The sequence below is a fragment of the Chiloscyllium punctatum genome, chromosome 6 (assembly GCF_047496795.1).
Source record: "Chiloscyllium punctatum isolate Juve2018m chromosome 6, sChiPun1.3, whole genome shotgun sequence".
Lineage (NCBI taxonomy): Eukaryota > Metazoa > Chordata > Chondrichthyes > Orectolobiformes > Hemiscylliidae > Chiloscyllium > Chiloscyllium punctatum.
In genome coordinates, this window is record NC_092744.1 from 76,852,369 (window position 1) to 76,871,392 (window position 19,024).

Here is a 19,024-nt window from a genome sequence, read left to right on the forward strand (position 1 = left end):
AGTTCATTAAACAGCTATTACAGCTGTGATTAACTGTCAAAAATTCTAACATTTGAAAACAAAGAAATATTACGGAAAACATGGATTATGATATTGATTGGACTATTGCCGATTATTTATCGGGTGCCAAATGCACCTTATTGTCAGTATATTGTTTTTGAAAATAGTAGATTTTATTCTTGGAAAGAATGGAAAACTAACCGTCAGATAAAGACAGGCAAGGGGCCAATGGTCATCTGACGTCATGTGCTGCTGTCTGATGGCAGTTGGCCACAAGTTTTCTGACAATTGATTAACACGGCCTAAGTTCCTTTCCCCTGGAAATAGGAGATACCCACAAGTGTTCGAGGGCAGGGACAGTTCTCATCTTGCAGACCTTGTAGGCAGCAGTTGTCATCGAGCAGTCCTCATCAGGCAGACAGACCAGAAGAAAGGAGAATGACCTAGGGAAGAATTCCTTAACTCCTCAGCTAGAGAGCAATATGCAGCCCTCACCACTTTAATGCCAACCAAGACTTTGTGCACTAACAGCCTGTGTGTCCTCTGGCATCAGTAAACCATACCCATTATCAAGGATGGATACTATATTAAATTAACTAGTTTGTAATATCCCAAACTGCTCCTTCTTAAACTCAATAAACCATCAAAAAATTGTTATAAATTGTCGACCGCCTCTATTAGGTAACTGTGACTGTGAATCCCCTGAAGTCAACACTGAGGTAAGGATAGGAAAGACCCTGAGGGGAACTAAAAAACAAGAATGAGGAGTGAAGGGTCTGATGGTGAACTCCTACTCTTATTTCTTATGCTCTATTCTCCTTTTCACCATCATTCGTAAACCCTGATAAAATATTTATTTCATGGTTTTGCTGTTCCTTCTTAGCCAAATGTTCATTCTCACCCTAAATGCTTATCCTTTCTTTATTCATTCATGGGATATGAAGATCATCAGCTGGGTCACAATTCACTGTCTGTCTCTGGCTACCCTTGAGAAGGTTTGGTGACAGTGAAGGAACAACGATATATTTTGAAGTCAGAATAATGAACAGCTTTGTGGAGAACTTGCAGATGGTGGTATTCCCATGTATCTGCTGCCCTTGCCCTTCTAAATGGAAATGGTTGTGGGTTTTTGGGAGATGCTGTCTGAGGAACTTTGGTGAATTTCTGTAGTTCATCTTGTAGTGGTACACACTGCTGCTACTGAACATCAGTGGTGGAGGGAGTGGATGCTTGTGGATGTAGTGCCAATCAAGCCGGCTGGATGGTGTCAAGCTTCTGATAGTATTGTTGGAGCTGCATTCACCCAGGCAAGTAGGCAGTATTCCATCACACTCTTGACTTGTGCCTTGTAGTTGACGGACAGGCTTTGGGGAGTCAGTGGGTGAGTTACTCCCCGCAAACATCCTGGTCTTGGACCTGTTCTCGTAGCCATTGTGTTTATGCGGGGAGTCCAGTCGAGTTTCTGGTCAATGGTAACCCCCAGGATGTTGACTGTAGGGGATTCAGTGATTGTAACACTATGAACATCAAGGGGTGGTGGTTAGATTCTTATTGGAGATGGTCATTGCCTTGCATTTGTGTGGTGCGAATGTTATTTGCCACTTGTCAGCCTAAGCCTGGATATCGTCCAGATCTTGTATTTAAACATGGACTGCTTCAGTATCTGATCCAAGTCGCGAATGGTGCTGAACTTTGTGCAATTAGCGAACATACCCACTTCTGACCTGATGATGGAGGAAAAGTCACCGATGAAGCAGGTGAAGATGGTTGGGTCTCGGATACTATCCTGAGGAACTCCTGCTGAGATGACCTGGAGCTGAGAGGACTGACCGGCAACAACCACGATTTTCCTAAGTGCCGTATGTGGAGCTGGGAGTGGGGGCGGAGCCTGTAACTGGAGTGGGTGTGATGGTGGGGGGAATGGGGGTGGAGTCATGAGCAGGGGTAGTGTTTCCCTCAGGGTTTCGGGGGGGGGGGGGGGGGGGGGGGGGAGGCAGGGATGGTGACAGTGGGATCTGTGGGGAGCGTGTCAGCAGAATGCAGGTGAGTGGCGTTGGTGGGGGCTGAAATGGTGGCAGTAATCACTGAGCGTGTGACATCAGTGATGATGTGAGGGGCGGAAGTGATGTCACGTGTGACGCATGAGGTGGTCACACATATGGGCCCCAGCTATGCCTGACTCTTTGTTGGCTATGTAGAACAGTCGATCTTCTGTAATTACACCGGCACCACTCCCCGCCTCTTCCTCCGCTACATTGATGACTGCATTGGCGCCACCTCGTGCTCCCGCGAGGAGGTTGAGCAATTCATCAACTTCAACACATTCCACCCTGACCTTAAATTTACCTGGACCATCTCTGACACCTCCCGCCCCTTCCTTGACCTCTCCATCTCCATTAATGACGACCAACTTGACACTGACATTTTTTACAAACCCACCAACTCCCACAGCTACCTGGATTACACCTCTTCCCACCCTACCTCTTGCAAAAATGCCATCCTGTATACCCAATTCCTCTGCCGCTGCCGTATCTGCTCCCAGGAGGACCAGTTCCACCACAGAACACACCAGATGGCTTCCTTCTTTAGAAACCGCAATTTCCCTTCCCACGTGGTTAAAGATGCCCTCCAACACATCTCGTCAACATCCCGCACCTCCGCCCTCAGACCCCACCCCTCCAACCATAACAAGGACAGAACGCCCCGGTGCTCACCTTCCACCCTACCAACCTTCGCATAAACCAAATCATCCGCCGACATTTCCGCCACCTCCAAAAAGACCCCACCAGAGATATATTTCCCTCCCCACCCCTTTCCACCTTCCGCAAAGACCGTTCCCTCCGTGACTACCTGGTCAGGTCCACGCCCCCCCTCCCCCCACAACCCACCCTCCCATCCTGGCACCTTCCCCTGCCACCGCAGGAACTGCAAAACCTGTGGCCACACCCCCTCCCTCACCTCTATCCAAGGCCCTAAAGGAGCCTTCCACATCCAAAGTTTTATCTGCATATCCACTAATATTATTTATTGTATCCGTTGCTCCCGATGCGGTCTCCTCTACATTGGGGAGACTGGATGCCTCCTAGCAGAGTGCTTTAGGGAACATCTCCGGGACACCCACACTAATCAACTCCACCGCTCTGTGGCCCAACATTTCAACTCTCCCTCCCACTCTGCCGAGGACATGGAGATCCTGGGCCTCCTTCACCGCCGCTCCCTCACCACCAGACGCCTGGAGGAAGAACCACTCCATCTTCCGCCTCGGAACACTTCAACCCCAGGGCATCAATGTGGACTTCAACAGTTTCCTCATTTCCCCTTCCCCCAGCTCACCACAGTCCCAAACTTCCAGCTCAGCACTATCCCCATGACTTGTCCTATCTGCCTATCTTCTTTTCCACCTATCCACTCCACCCTCCCCCCACCCCCGACCTATCACCTTCATCCCCTCCCCCATCCACCTATTGTACTCTATGCTACTTTCTCCCCACCCCCACCCTCCTCTAGCTTATCTCTCCACCCTTCAGGCTCTCTGCCTTTATTCCTGCTGAAGGGCTTTTGCCTGAAACGTCAATTTTACTGTTCCTTGGATGCTGCCTGAACTGCTGTGCTCTTCCAGCACCACTAATCCTGAAACTGCAATCTGCTCATTATTTCTTCAATTGCTCCTTACTATTTCTATGCTTATCAGGATGACCATCTGTACTCGTGTGTAAAGAGCCATACATAGGAGCTAGGAAACAGAGTTGGAAAACAGCTGAAGGAAAAGGAGTTCCAAGAACTTGTCAAAGATCTAGCTTTACAAAGCTTTTAACAACTCATTGGACCCTTTGAATAACCACTTTCATTGACCAAGTCTCTACTAAGCAGTCTGTTCTGTACCTGAGTCCTTCTCTCACTTTGCTGATTTAGCTAAAATACCTTTGCACAACTTCTTGTCCTCATGCCCTTTGGATCCATTCTCATCCGGTATTTTACGTTTCTCTCCCTTCATGTCATTCTTTGCTTCTGGAAGCTCCCCAAACAGATCAGGCACACGTGGAGCTAGTGGGTTGAAGGAACAAGACAATAATTTACACAAAGATGCAAAACAACAAAGTTATCACAACATCAACAAGATTTTACCACACTACAGCTTTCATCATCGGTTTCTCAAAGTAAGAAGTGCATAATCACAGCCTTGTAATATTGTATAAATGCAAAGTTTATTCAAGAGTAACTGAGTTAGCCTCACAGCATACCTTTATTCATCAGCCAGTAATACAGATAGACATACATCCACATGATCATTTTACTGAAGTCCATTGTTACTTCAGTTCAAAAGGTTCAAGATTTGGATATCCAAGTGTTGATGAAAACTGTTTAAGTATGCTGGCTACATTTTGTATATTGCTAGTTTCTGCACAGTGCTCTATGATGGAAAATGTTAATTTATCCCAGGTGAAAACTCCAGAAGGATTAGCACTGCAGCAAGTCTGCATGACAATTCTCTTTGCTCTTCTGTTGGCATTCACCCTAGGGCAGTACAGGAGTAGAAACTGCAAACTACATCAATCCATACTTCAGTAGCCAGGAGAGCCAGCCTACTTAAATCATGGCAATGAAAAGTTATTACTTACAAGTGCTTTTAGCCAATACAATCACTTTAATACTAAGACGCTAGCTTTGATCAACGGGGGATAATTGCTTTCTCTTTCTGAACTGTAAATTGTAGCCATTGCTGTTTCTGGGGTTATCTAAAATACTACAGGGAAAATCATAAATTTAAATGTGGCAATACACTGAATTCATCACCTCAAACAACTCCCATCAATATCAGCCCTGTGACAGGTCTGTAAGCAAGAGTACATCATTCCAGTGCTATATAGCTGCAAACTCTTTCCCCAGGGTCAATCTGGAGAAAGGAGACAAAAATCTTTTATTGCATATAGAGAATGCATCACATACCAAGTCTCAACTGGGATTAGGAAGGGAAAGCACATCTGGGATGAGCCCTGCTGAATACTGGAAGCAAACTTTGAGATCATAGTTTCTGCTTCATTTGGGTTCTCACGATCCTCCTCTCTCACGTATTATATGACCATCCCTGCAATAGGACGGCTGGGCTGATGGGCCAGTTTTTAGACAAGAAACCAAGTCATTTTTAGCAGGCAGATGCTGACTTGGGGCCAGGATCCTATTAGACGAAGAGCTCCTAATTCCAAACCGAACATAGTTCCAGCCAGAAATGGGTGCATCATAATTGCAGGTAGTTGAGAACAAACAGGTGATGCCTGGTTTTTCCTGTCATATGATCTTTAACTGCTCTAATGGCAGATTGAACATGTTACTGCAGTCCTAAGGTGTGGAATAATGATTCAGGAAAAACTGGTCTATACTCACCCACGGCAGTTTAAGAATTTTCGCTCAGTTAAAGAAAAGCTGAACTGATGATGAAATTGCTGGATTGACATAAAACTGCAACTGGTTCACTGGCACTCTTTAGGGAAGGAAAACTAATATGCCTGACCTGGTCTAGCCTGTGACTCCTGTCCCACAGCAATGCAGGTGACTCCCGACTGCCCTTTCAAATGGCTCATCAAACCATTTCAATAGTGGTTCTAATAAAAGATATGTCACCAACTTCTCAAGAAGTACCTAGGGACGAACAACAAACACCAGTCTCACATGAGACCTCAATTTCCTGAAAACATTTCTAAATCCAGTACTTCACTGGTGATCAGAGTTACCATGGATTTCGAGGTGGAAGAGGAAACAATGACAAAGTTTAAAATGCTAATGTCAGCTGTGATTGACCTCGCCTCCCAAAACTGCCAAAGTCAGTTGGTGTTGCATTTTAAGATTGATCCCCAGAGGAAGCTTTGAGAAGTTTAGGGGGAGTGGAGTAAGTAACTGCAGACAGCATTACTATTACTAATCCCGACGATAAACAAACACAATCAAGAGCACATTCCCACCAACGACATGAAACAGGAATAGATGAGCAAAAGCGATAGGAGTTTTTATTCTCTGGCTGTGTTTACCTACGTCTGGGTTGCTTGGGTCTGGTAGGTTATCAAATAGCGAAGGTTTTGACTTCTGGGCATCTCCTCCTAATGAACAAAGCAAAACAAGCAGATGCATAAGAGTTTTCTCAAATATTGCTTCTATATCACTTACTGTTCCCTTGCTTGGTAAAGTGCAGAATAAACTTTGTGAGTGTTCCCCCTCCAACTCTATTTTGATTTAATCCCTGCCCTCCCCTTCACTGTTTTGATCACACAGCATTGCCCTTTGATGTGAAGGGCAGTGCTTGTCACTGGCCACTCGGGTGTTTCCTTTCTTCCTGGTGGTGAAAATTGGAATAAAGATTCGTGCACCTTGTGTCTCTCACTGTGTCTCACACCTGCACACACACACCATGGGTGCTGGGGGGAAAAATAAGCACTACAGAAGAAAAGACCAGGCTGTTGCCTGGTCACTAGAAGTAGCTGTGGTTGATGACTTTCCAGCCAATCATTTCCCTGACCTGAAGAGAGAAAACTGGGCCCAGGAAGCTACATATTGAGAATGGTCACGCACTGCCCCAGAGATAATAATGGTCATTATTGCCATAATACCACATGAAGCAAAGAGGCAACCCAAAGACTTACCTCAATGGACATAGGGACTGAATGAACAGGTTACACTCTAACCAAATGAACTATTTTGGCCCTCCCCTTGATCTACGAAAGCAAAATACTGCAAATGCTGGAAGTTTGGAAAACCAAAGGATAACACAAGAAGTATTCAGTGGGTGTAACAGTGCCTGTGCACAAAGAAAGAGTTAACATTTCAGGTTTGTGACATTTCATCAGAACAGAGAAAAACTCGAAAGTTTCAAGCGTGTTAAAAGTGGAAGGGTGGGAAGAGAATAAAAGAGAGATGTTTTAGGCAGGACCAATTTAAAAACAACAACAGAGAGATGCAGGTATAGTTACAAATGTTTAAAGACATTTGGATAAGTTCACGAATAGGAAAAGTTTGGAAGCATATGGGCCAAGTGCAGGCAGGTGGGACTAGTTTAGTTTGGGAACATGGTTGGCACAGACTAGTTGGACAAAAAGGTCTGCTTCCATGCTGTATGACTCTATAACTGATGTTGGACATCTGAAACAAAAACAAGATCAGAGAAACTCAGCAGGTCTGGCAGCATCTGAGAGGAGAAAAGCCGATTTAACTTCAAGTCCAGCGACCCTTCATCAGAAGTGGAGTTCTGACAAAGGGTCATTGGACTCGAAAATCAGATACTGCAAGACCTGCTGAGTTTCTCCAATACTGCTTGACTAATAACAAAATGGTTTCTGGTAAAAGACCAGAGGGAAGTAAAGAAATAAAAATACATTTAGATGAGGGATAGAGAAGCTGAAGAAAGTAATAAAAAGGAAACAAGAAGAATAGAACCATCCAAAAATAAACTATAACAAAACAACGGCAGAGGTTATGGTGTAAAATCGGTGAATTCAATGCGGAGTCCATTTTGGTCTATTTCCCAAGTGGGAGCTCCAAAGTTTCCCTCAACTCCCATCCAATTCCAATCCCTGTTGTGAATCTCAACCAGACCTAGCTCAGGCTCTCACAAAGCCCAACTGCCAACTAGGAACCCAAATTCAAGCACAACGCCCGCTCATAGCCCAATCCACAACAAGTGACAGTCTGGAACTCCAAGTCTAACTGGCAGTTCACACGGCAAAATAAACTTACAAAAGTAAGCCTGTCATTTTCAGCGTGGAAGAACACACACCACCAGCTGATAGAAAACGCACACAATTCTCTCCCATAATTTCGTGGTTGACTGTAAATTCACAGATTCAAGTGTGTGAGCTGCCAGCTGCAGCTGGATCAGGTTTTAAACCAACCTGTGTCAAGCTGAACTGCATTACATTCTTATTATGACTTCTATGGTCTGGTTTATAAAAGAAGGCTTTATAAAATCTTCCATGGGCCATTTTGATTATGCTTTGAGGTACTCTGTAGCTGGATGAATGGTATGTTTACAATTTCAGTCGCTGGGTGCCAGATTAAGTGAAATTATCATTACATCAGCATTGGTGATTGGCAAGCACTGAACAAAAACAACTAGAGTGAATTAGGAACACTGGCCATTTTGATTGGCTGCCATCAAAAACAACCAATTATAAGCTCTTCAGCAGAAAAATAAAATTACTCAGGAGTTGGGAGGAGAAATTGAACTGCTCCAATGCTGTGCTGAAAAGTTCCACTTACAATATTAACTCGTTTCTGCTTTCAATACAAACTGAGCTCCTGGACATTTCAAGCATTTTCTATTACTCCAGATTTAAAGCTTCCACTATCGATCCAAACTTCACACATCTCGGATAGATGACAGCAAAATAGCCAGCAAATAGTGACCACGTTGAGTTGCAACCAGCATGGGGAACACATTTGCTCAAATTTTGGACAGCCAATTGCAACAAAAGATATATTCACTGTCATTTAGTGCTGGAACAGTGCCATAACATCTGCCAATTGCAGATGCCCAAAAACTGGAGTCGGTGGTGGATTTCAACAAGTTCTGGAGTAGTGTCCACTGATGGCCCCTTTGGGTTGTTTAGAAAGGGTATGGCCTGAATTTGGGCTAACTGTCTGCAACATGGGTTTTTACACACGTTGTATTGGAGCCGAGACACCTGGGCTGTATCCATAACAATACCTTCTGGCATAATAACATATCACCTCAGCTTAGATATGAACGGTGCTCAAACCGAGTACTTTCCAGACAGAAGCAGGATGGGGAGAGAGCTCTCATACCAATGGCGACCCCCAAAACCACTACATGATCTTCAGAGTAAATCTCTACTGCAATTCTAAATCTGGCATTTTCCTACTTTGTCTTCTCACAGGACACATTGTTGACTCCACTGCAGTACTGAACCCCAGAGTGACTTTAAAACATCTCCCAAATTGTAATGCAGCTCGATTACTTTTACGGATTTCATGGTAATTTTTAACAGATTTAAATAAGCTATTTTGAAATACTATATACTTTTAAAAGATATTGATTTACAGGTAGGTTTCAATCCTGAGCTCATTCACGTTCGTTCCTAAAACCATCTCTGTTCATACCCTGCATGGGCCCTTTGCCGAGATAGAGTTGATGGCCTCTGCAGTGAGGTAGCAAGTGGAAAAGGGGAATCTGTTTTGACTGAAAGAAGCAATCAGGTGCAGTAATGAAATGTCAAGGGAACACTGAAGAATCTGCAGAACTAGAGAGAATGTGTCCCAGGTTAGAGGTCAGATACAGCAGAATTACTCAGTCTATGTGGAACACGATGATCCACCAAAGCAGAACATTGTCAGCTTCATTTTGCTTGGTTTCACCACCCTTTCTAGATTCTGGATTGTAACACACTGCATAAAAACATTATACAGTGTTGTTACAATACTGTGAAAATGCTTCACATTATTCAAAAGCTGAAACCGCAACCACCACCCTTTCAGCCTACATACCAAGATCCTAATAACTTGTTAAGATTGTAATCCACGTGCCACCTCTGATTCTTCACTCAATTCCCCAAGCGTGAATTTTCTGGTTACCAAATTTCCTCAAACAAAACCCATTTACTTTTATTTATTCTGCCCAAACCCTTCACAATTTTAAACACCATGATCAATTCATCCTATGACCTACTCTGCTCAAAAGAAACAACCCCAACTTCATTCAATGCCATGCCTTGTGGTACTGGTCTGGTAAATCCGCTTTACACCCTGTCTGAGATCTTGGCACTTTCCTGTAATGCACCACCTAGAATTAAACACAATGTTCTGTCAGGGAATAAACCAGTACCCCTAAATCAAAATATTTAGCAATAACGTCCTTACTTTTGTACTCTCCATTGTACATGTTCTTTTAGAAAAAGAAACTATCTTTTTGTAAAAGCTAATCCTGCTTGAAAAGTTTAGGTACAGCGACAAAAAAAAAGCTGCAGATGCTGGAATCCAAAGTAGACAGGCAGGAGGCTGGAAGAACACAGCAAACCAGGCAACATCAGGTGGTGGAGAAATCAACGTTTCAGGTGTAACCATTCCTCAGGACTGGGGATGGGTGTAGGGGGAGATAAAGAGGGGGTGGGGGCAGGGTGGTAAATTGGGGATAGGTGAAGACAGGCAGAGAGTATAGCCTGGTTGGTCAATGGGAGGAATGAATCCGGTTGGTAGCTACAAGGAGTAAAAGGGAGGAGTGGGGGGGAGGAAAGAGGCTGGGAATGGAGTCGGGGGATAAGAAGGGAAGTAATTTGAAATTGGAGAACTCAATGTTGAGTCCTCTGGGCTGAGGTGTTGTTCCTCCAGTTTGCAGTTGGTTCATTGTGGCAATGCAGGAGGTCAAGGATGGTCATGTCGGAAAGGAAGTGAGAAGGGGAATTAAAATGGGTACCAACTGGGAGGTGCTGTCTGCCCTGGCTGAGATGCTTAGCGAAATGTTTACTAAATTTATATTTGGTCTCTCCGATGTAGAGAAGACCACACCGGGAGCACCTGATGCAGTAAACTAGGTTGGAAGAGAGGCAAGTGAACCTCTTATCACACCTGGAAGGACTGTTTGGGGCCCCGATGTCTTCTCTACATCGAGGAGACCAAATGTAAACATAGGGAATGTTTTAACGAGCGCCTCAGCCGGGCCCGCGGGGGCCAACCGGATCTCCTAGACACTGCCCATTTTAATTCCCCTTCTCACTCCCTTTCCGACATGACCATCCTTGGCCACCTCCATTGCCACAACGAACCAAACTATAAATTGGAGGAAAAAGACCTCAACTTCCACCTAACAGCCTACAGCACAGAGGACTCAACATTACCTCCGTTCCCATCACCTGATTCTCTTCCAGGCCCCTCCCCCTCCTTTCCACTTCTCCCAGCCACCAATTGGATTCATTCCTCCCATTGGCCGTCCATGTCGTACCTTCTATCTGTCATCACCTATCCCCACTTCACCACCCTGCCCCACCACCCCCTTTATTTGCACCTCCCCCTATACACACCACCAGTCCTGAAGAAGGGTTACACCTGAAACGTTGGCTTCTCCACCTCCTGATACTGCCCGGCACGATGTGTTCTTGAGGTCTTCGGCCTGTCTACTTCAAAGGTTTAGGCAGTATCCATCCCAATTCTCTCCCAACCTACACTCGTATTTAAGACTGGACCATTTATATGGCCTCTGCCTGTTCCTCCTACAAGATGAATCATTTCACACTTATCTCTGCATTTAAATTTAATCTGCCATGTGTTTGCCTGTTACTTTCCTTCTCAGTGTTTACTACAGTTGTGAAGACTGTTTCACATACAGTCCAGGTGCAGATCAAGAGACACAAACAGATTTGTGAAAATAATCAGAGCAATCCCCAAACGTGTCCTGACCCTTCTTCTCTGCCAGCACTGAGAGAGCCACCCCCCGAGGCCAGCACAGAGAGATGTCCTAATCCCCAGGGGGGCGAGGACTGAGACCTCCATCCCTTTGAAGCCAGCACCAAGCTTGCCCTCCATCACCCCAGGAGCCAGCATTGCAAAACACCCCACCTCCCCTACCCCCACCATTCCCTGGGGGGCCATTACTGAGACACACATACCCACTCCTTGAGGGGGAGCACTAAGACTGTTCTCACACCCTGACCCCCTGGAGGGGCCAGCACTGAGAGTCGCTCACCCCCTGGGGTCCAGTACAGAGACTCCACACCTTCCCCCTGGGGGACCACCAGAGACTAGCTCCCCTTCCCTGAGGGGCTGTCAGCACTGAGACTACACCCCCATTCCTCTCACCCCCTGGGGGTCAGCACTGAGACCACACGCCCATTCCTCTCACCCCCTGGGGGTCAGCACTGAGAGCACACGCCCATTCCCCCACCCCCTGCGGGTCAGCACTGAGACCACATGCCCATACCCCACACCTTCCTGGGGGGCAGCACTGAGAGTATACACCCATTCCCCACCCCCCACCCCTGGGGGTCAGCACTGAGACTACATCCCAATTACCCCCCAAGGGGTCAGCACTGAGACTACACCCCAATTCCCCTCACACAGCCCACCCCACCCACCCCCAGGGGTCAGCACTGAGACTACACCCCATTCCTCACACCCCCTGGGGGTCAGCACTGAGACTACACCCCCATTCCCCCCACCCCCCCCATCCCGGGGTCAGCACTGAGACTACACCCCCATTCCCCTCACCCCCCACCCCAGGGTTAGCACTGAGACTACACCCCCATTCCCCTCACCCCCCGGGGATCAGCACTGAGACTACACCCCCATTCCACTCACCCCCCGGGGATCAGCACTGAGACTACACCCCCATTCCCCTCACCCCCCTGGGGGGTCAGCACTTAGACTACACCCCCATTCTCCCCACCCACCCCCCTGGGAGTCAGCACTGAGACTACACCCTCCTCACCCCCCTGCGGGTCAGCACTGAGACTACACCCCCATTCCCTCCATCCCCCTGGGGGTCAGCATTGAGACTACACCCCCATTCCCCCCCAACCCCCGGGGGGTCAGCACTGAGACTACACCCCCCTGGGGGTCAGCATTGAGACTACTCCCCCATTCCCTTCACCCCCCACCCCGGGGTCAGCACTGAGACTACACCCCCATCCCGCCCACCCCCCGGGGGTGGGCACTGAGCCTACACCCCCATTCCCCTCACCCACCGGGGATCAACACTGAGACTTCACCCCCATTCCCCTCACCCCCCGGGAGTCAGTACTGAGACTACACCCCCATTCCCCCCAGCCCCCTCGGGGTCAGCGCTGAGACTACACCCCCCTGGGGGTCAGCACTGAGACTACACCCCCATCCCCCCCCACCCCCCTGGGGGTCAGCACTGAGACTACACCCCCATCCCCCCCCACCCCCCTGGGGGTCAGCACTGAGACTACACCCCCTGGGGGTCAGCACTGAGACTACACCCCCATCACCCCCCCCCAACCCCCCTGGGGGTCAGCACTGAGACTACACCCCCTGGGGGTCAGCACTGAGACTACACCCCCATCCACCCCCCCACCCCCCTGGGGGTCAGCACTGAGACTACACCCCCTGGGGGTCAGCACTGAGACGACACCTCCCCCCACCCCCCTGGGGGTCAGCACTGAGACTACACCCACCCCCACCCCCCTGGGGGTCAGCACTGAGACTACACCCCCCCACCCCCCTGGGGGTCAGCACTGAGACTACACCCCCCCCCACCCCCCTTGGGGGTCAGTACTGAGACTACACCCCCCCCCACCCCCCTTGGGGGTCAGTACTGAGACTACACCCCCCCCCACCCCCCTTGGGGGTCAGTACTGAGACTACACCCCCCCCCCCACCCCCCTTGGGGGTCAGCACTGAGACTACACCCCCCCCACCCCCCCTTGGGGGTCAGTACTGAGACTACACCCCCCCCCACCCCCCTTGGGGGTCAGTACTGAGACTACACCCCCCCCCCACCCCCCTTGGGGGTCAGTACTGAGACTACACCCCCGCCCCCACTCCCCTTGGGGGTCAGCACTGAGGACTACACCCCCCCCCCCAACCCCCTTGGGGGTCAGCACTGGAGACTACAACCCCCCCCCACCCCCCTTGGGGTCAGCACTGAGACTACACCCCCCCCCACCCCCCTTGGGGGTCAGTACTGACACTACACCCTCCCCCACCCCCCTGGGGGTCAGTACTGAGACTACACCCCCCTGGGGGTCAGCACTGAGACTACACCCCCCCCCCCACGGGGGTCAGTACTGAGACTACACCCCCCCCCCACCCCCCTTGGGGGTCAGCACTGAGACTACACCCCCCCCCCCACCCCCCTGGGGGTCAGTACTGAGACTACACCCCCCCCCACCCTCCCTGGGGGTCAGTACTGAGACTACACCCCCTGGGGGTCAGCACTGAGACTACACCCCCATCCCCCCCCACCCCCCCTGGGGGGTCAGTACTGAGACTACACCCCCCCGGGGGTCAGCACTTAGACTACACCCCCCCCCCACCCCCCTTGGGGGTCAGTACTGAGACTACACCCTCCCCCACCCCCCTGGGGTCAGCACTGAGACTACACCCCCCCCACCCCCCTTGGGGGTCAGCACTGAGACTACAACCCCCCCCACCCCCCTGGGGGTCAGCACTGAGACTACACCCCCCCCCCACCCCACCCCCCTGGGGGTCAGCACTGAGACTACAACCCCCCCCCCCCACCCCCCTTGGGGGTCAGCACTGAGACTACAACCCCCCCCCCCCACCCCCCTTGGGGGTCAGCACTTAGACTACACCCCTCCCCCACTCCCCTGGGGGTCAGTACTGAGACTACACCCCATCCACCCCCCCACCCCCTGGGGGTCAGCACTGAGACTACACCCCCTGGGGTCAGCACTGAGACAACACCTCCCCCCACCCCCCTGGGGGTCAGCACTGAGACTACACCCCCCCCCCCACCCCCCTGGGGGTCAGCACTGAGACTACACCCCCCCCCCCACCCCCCTGGGGGTCAGCACTGAGACTACACCCCCCCCCCCCACCCCCTGGGGGGTCCAGTACTGAGACTACACCCCCCCCCACCCCCTTTGGGGGTCAGTACTGAGACTACACTCCCCCCCACCCCCCCGGGGGTCAGCACTTAGACTACACACCCCCCACCCCCCTTGGGGGTCAGTACTGAGACTACAACCCCATCCCCCCCCCACCCCCCTGGGGGTCAGCACTGAGACTACACCCCCCCCACCCCCCTTGGGGGTTCAGTACTGAGACTACACCCCCCTGGGGGTCAGTACTGAGACTACACCCCCCCCCCCACCCCCCCTGGGGGTCAGTACTGAGACTACACCCCCCCCCCCCCCACCCCCTTTGGGGGTCAGTACTGAGACTTACACCCCCCCCCCCCCACCCCCCTTGGGGGTCAGCACTGAGACTACACCCCCCCCCCCACACCCCCTTGGGGGTCAGTACTGAGACTACACCCCCCCCCCAACCCCCTTGGGGGTCAGCACTGAGACTACACCCCCCCCCACCCCCCCTGGGGGTCAGTACTGAGACTACACCCCCCCCCACCCCCCTGGGGGTCAGTACTGAGACAACACCCCCTGGGGGTCAGCACTGAGACTACACCCCCATCCCCCCCCACCCCCCCTGGGGGTCAGTACTGAGACTACACCCCCCCGGGGGTCAGCACTTAGACTACACCCCCCCCCACCCCCCTTGGGGGTCAGTACTGAGACTACACCCTCCCCCACCCCCCTGGGGGTCAGCACTGAGACTACACCCCCCCCACCCCCCTTGGGGGTCAGCACTGAGACTACACCCCCCCCCCACCCCCCTGGGGGTCAGCACTGAGACTACACCCCCCCCCACCCCACCCCCCTGGGGGTCAGCACTGAGACTACAACCCCCCCCCCCCCCCCCACCCCCCTTGGGGGTCAGCACTTAGACTACACCCTCCCCCACTCCCCTGGGGGTCAGTACTGAGACTACACCCCCATCCACCCCCCCACCCCCCTGGGGGTCAGCACTGAGACTACACCCCCTGGGGGTCAGCACTGAGACAACACCTCCCCCCACCCCCCTGGGGGTCAGCACTGAGACTACACCCCCCCCCACCCCCCTGGGGGTCAGCACTGAGACTACACCCCCCCCCCACCCCCCTTGGGGGTCAGTACTGAGACTACACCCCCCCCCCACCCCCCTTGGGGGTCAGTACTGAGACTACACCCCCCCCACCCCCCTTGGGGGTCAGTACTGAGACTACACCCCCCCCCCCCCACCCCCCTTGGGGGTCAGTACTGAGACTACACCCCCCCCCCCCACCCCCCTTGGGGGTCAGCACTGAGACTACACCCCCCCCCACCCCCCTTGGGGGTCAGCACTGAGACTACACCCCCCCCCCACCCCCCTTGGGGGTCAGCACTGAGACTACACCCCCCCCAACCCCCCTTGGGGGTCAGTACTGAGACTACACCCCCCTGGGGGTCAGTACTGAGACTACACCCCCCCCCCCACCCCCCTGGGGGTCAGTACTGAGACTACACCCCCCCCCCCACCCCCTTTGGGGGTCAGTACTGAGACTACACCCTCCCCCACCCCCCCCGGGGGTCAGCACTGAGACTACACCCCCCCCCCACCCCCCTTGGGGGTCAGTACTGAGACTACAACCCCATCCCCCCCCCACCCCCCTGGGGGTCAGCACTGAGACTACACCCCCCCCACCCCCCTTGGGGGTCAGTACTGAGACTACACCCCCCTGGGGGTCAGTACTGAGACTACACCCCCCCCCCACCCCCTGGGGGTCAGTACTGAGACTACACCCCCCCCCACCCCCTTTGGGGGTCAGTACTGAGACTACACCCTCCCCCACCCCCCCGGGGGTCAGCACTTAGACTACACCCCCCCCCACCCCCCTTGGGGGTCAGTACTGAGACTACAACCCCACCCCCCCCCCCACCCCCCTGGGGGTCAGCACTGAGACTACACCCCCCCCACCCCCCTTGGGGGTCAGCACTGAGACTACACCCCCCCCACCCCCCTTGGGGGTCAGCACTGAGACTACACCCCCCCCCCCCCACCCCCCTTGGGGGTCAGCACTGAGACTACACCCTCCCCCACTCCCCTGGGGGTCAGCACTGAGACTACACCCCCCCCCACCCCCCTTGGGGGTCAGTACTGAGACTACACCCTCCCCCACCCCCCCAGGGGTCAGCAATGAGACTACACCCCCATCCCCCCCCCCACCCCCCTGGGGGTCAGCAATGAGACTACACCCCCATCCCCCCCCCACCCCCCTGGGGGTCAGCACTGAGACTACACCCCCCCCCCCCACCCCCCTGGGGGTCAGCACTGAGACTACACCCCCCCCACCCCCCTTGGGGGTCAGTACTGAGACTACACCCCCCCCCACCTCCCTGGGGGTCAGCACTGAGACTACACCCCCCCTTCCACCCCCCTGGGGGTCAGCACTGAGACTACACCCCCCCTTCCACCCCCCTGGGGGTCAGCACTGAGACTACATCCCCCCCCCCCACCCCCCTGGGGGTCAGCACTGAGACTACATCCCCCCCCCCCCACCCCCCTGGGGGTCAGCACTGAGACTACATCCCCCCCCCCCCACCCCCCTGGGGGTCAGCACTGAGACTACATCCCCCCCCCCCACCCCCCCCTGGGGGTCAGTACTGAGACTACATCCCCCCCCCCCACCCCCCTGGGGGTCAGCACTGAGACTACATCCCCCCCCCACCCCCCTGGGGGTCAGTACTGAGACTACATCCCCCCCCCACCCCCCTGGGGGTCAGTACTGAGACTACATCCCCCCCCCCCACCCCCCTGGGGGTCAGTACTGAGACTCCATCCCCCCCCCACCCCCCTGGGGGTCAGTACTGAGACTACATCCCCCCCCCCCCCCCCTGGGGGTCAGTACTGAGACTACACCCCCCCCCACACCCCCCTGGGGGTCAGTACTGAGACTACACCCCCCCACACCCCCCCACACCCCCCTGGGGGTCAGTACTGAGACTACACCCCCCTGGGGGGGGGGGGGTGTGGGGATGAGACCCCGCCCCAGTCCCATGTCCTTACCGGGCTCAGGCAGGTCTTCAAACAAATCCATCCCCTTTTTCTCCCCCTCCTCCACCTGACTCAGCCTCTTGGACCGCCCCAGCCCCACTCCCGGCCTCCAACTCTCTCTCCTTGCCCTCCCTCCCGCCGCTGCTTCTCCTCCGACCGCCCGACAAACTCCTAGGCCCAGGCTCCAACCGCGGCCTAAACAGACACAGGGTCCTAGTGCCCGGTCACTGCGCACGCGTGCACGCCCCACCGCCTGCCGCCTCCTCTGGGTCCTAGCGCACGGACTCTCCACCCAATCTCATTGTGTGTGTCACACCCACCTCCCGCAGGATTGGTCAAGGGGATGTCTCCAGGCTGAGAGGTGGTGGCCTGACCTGAGGGTCACCACATTCTCGGGCAAGTCCTTCACTGTTAACCTCAGCCACTAGCAGGAATTGAACCCACGCCTTAGGCATTCGCACTACGCTGTAAACCAGCTCATCCAACCACCTGAGCTAGCTGGCAATCCTATAATTCCTGAAGAAGGGCTAATGCCCGAAATGTCGATTCTCCCGCTCCTTGGATGCTGCTGTACTTTCCAACGCCACACTCTTGGCTCTAATTACACACAGCCAGGGCATTTACATACATTTAATACGTTTCAATACTAAATGCGCTCAGTTAGACTTTGTCATTCCCCCCAATTACAAAAACAAATCAAATCATTAGTATACTGGCAGATTGTAGGAACACAGGAAAGGGAGTAAGTCATTCAGCCGCTTGAACCATTGGGTGAGATCATGGTTGACCTGTGGCCTAACTCAATATGGCTATCTTGGCCCACATCCACTGATACCTTACTTAATGAAAACTTGGCTATCTCAGATTTAAAATGAACAATTGAATTTGCATTGACATCAGTTTGAGGAAGATCTTTGTAGAAGTGCTTTCTAATCTTGGACCTGAATGGTTTGGCCCCAATTCTTAAGCCATGTCCCTGGTTCTAGAATCTTCAACCAGTGTAAAGAGTTTATCTTTATCCTATCTTTCCTTGTTAATATTCTGAAGACATTGGTTAGATCACCCCTTAACCTTCTAAATTCTATGGAATAAAGTATAAACTTAACTCCTGAAGTTCAGGTGTCATCCTTACAAACTTGCATTGAACTCCCTCCAGGGCTAAAAATATCCTTTCTAAGGTGTGGTGCCCAGACCTGCTCACAGTACTCTAAATGGGGTCCAACTAGAATGTGTTGTAGCAGCAGCATAACATCATCATCCCTATAATCAAGCCATTTAGACGTGAAGGATAGCATTCTTTTAGCCTTTTGACTATTTTTGGGGCGGTATGGTGGCAAAGTGGTTAGCACTGCTGCCTCACAGCGCCAGAGACCCAGGTTCAATTCCCAGCTCGGGCAACTGTCTGTGTGGAGTTTGCACATTCTCCCCGTGTCTGTGTGGATTTCCTCCGGGTGCTCCGGTTTCCTCCCACAGTCCA

The 19,024-nt window shown here is 52.5% G+C and overlaps 1 protein-coding gene across 13 annotated transcripts in view; it reads right to left on the bottom strand.

Annotated features, from left to right (window-relative positions):
- ilkap (integrin-linked kinase-associated serine/threonine phosphatase) overlaps positions 1-17,680 on the bottom strand; it is a 52,948-nt gene extending 35,268 nt beyond the window's left edge. Inside the window, exons 1-5 of one of the 13 annotated variants that reach the window (XM_072572998.1) lie at positions 17,560-17,621; positions 11,019-11,207; positions 6,024-6,092; positions 5,510-5,637; positions 3,922-4,044 (exon numbers count right to left, since the gene is read on the bottom strand). In XM_072572998.1, the coding sequence (XP_072429099.1) occupies positions 3,922-4,044; positions 5,510-5,579 (193 nt within the window). In that variant the 5' untranslated portion in view covers positions 5,580-5,637; positions 6,024-6,092; positions 11,019-11,207; positions 17,560-17,621. Of the gene's footprint in view, positions 1-3,921; positions 4,045-4,794; positions 4,895-5,509; positions 5,638-6,023; positions 6,093-9,105; positions 9,128-9,670; positions 9,913-11,018; positions 11,942-17,559 lie in introns of those variants that run through there. The other 12 variants (XM_072572999.1, XM_072572997.1, XM_072572995.1 and 9 more) reach the window with 12 other exon arrangements.
- Between the last annotated feature and the right edge of the window lie 1,344 nt (positions 17,681-19,024).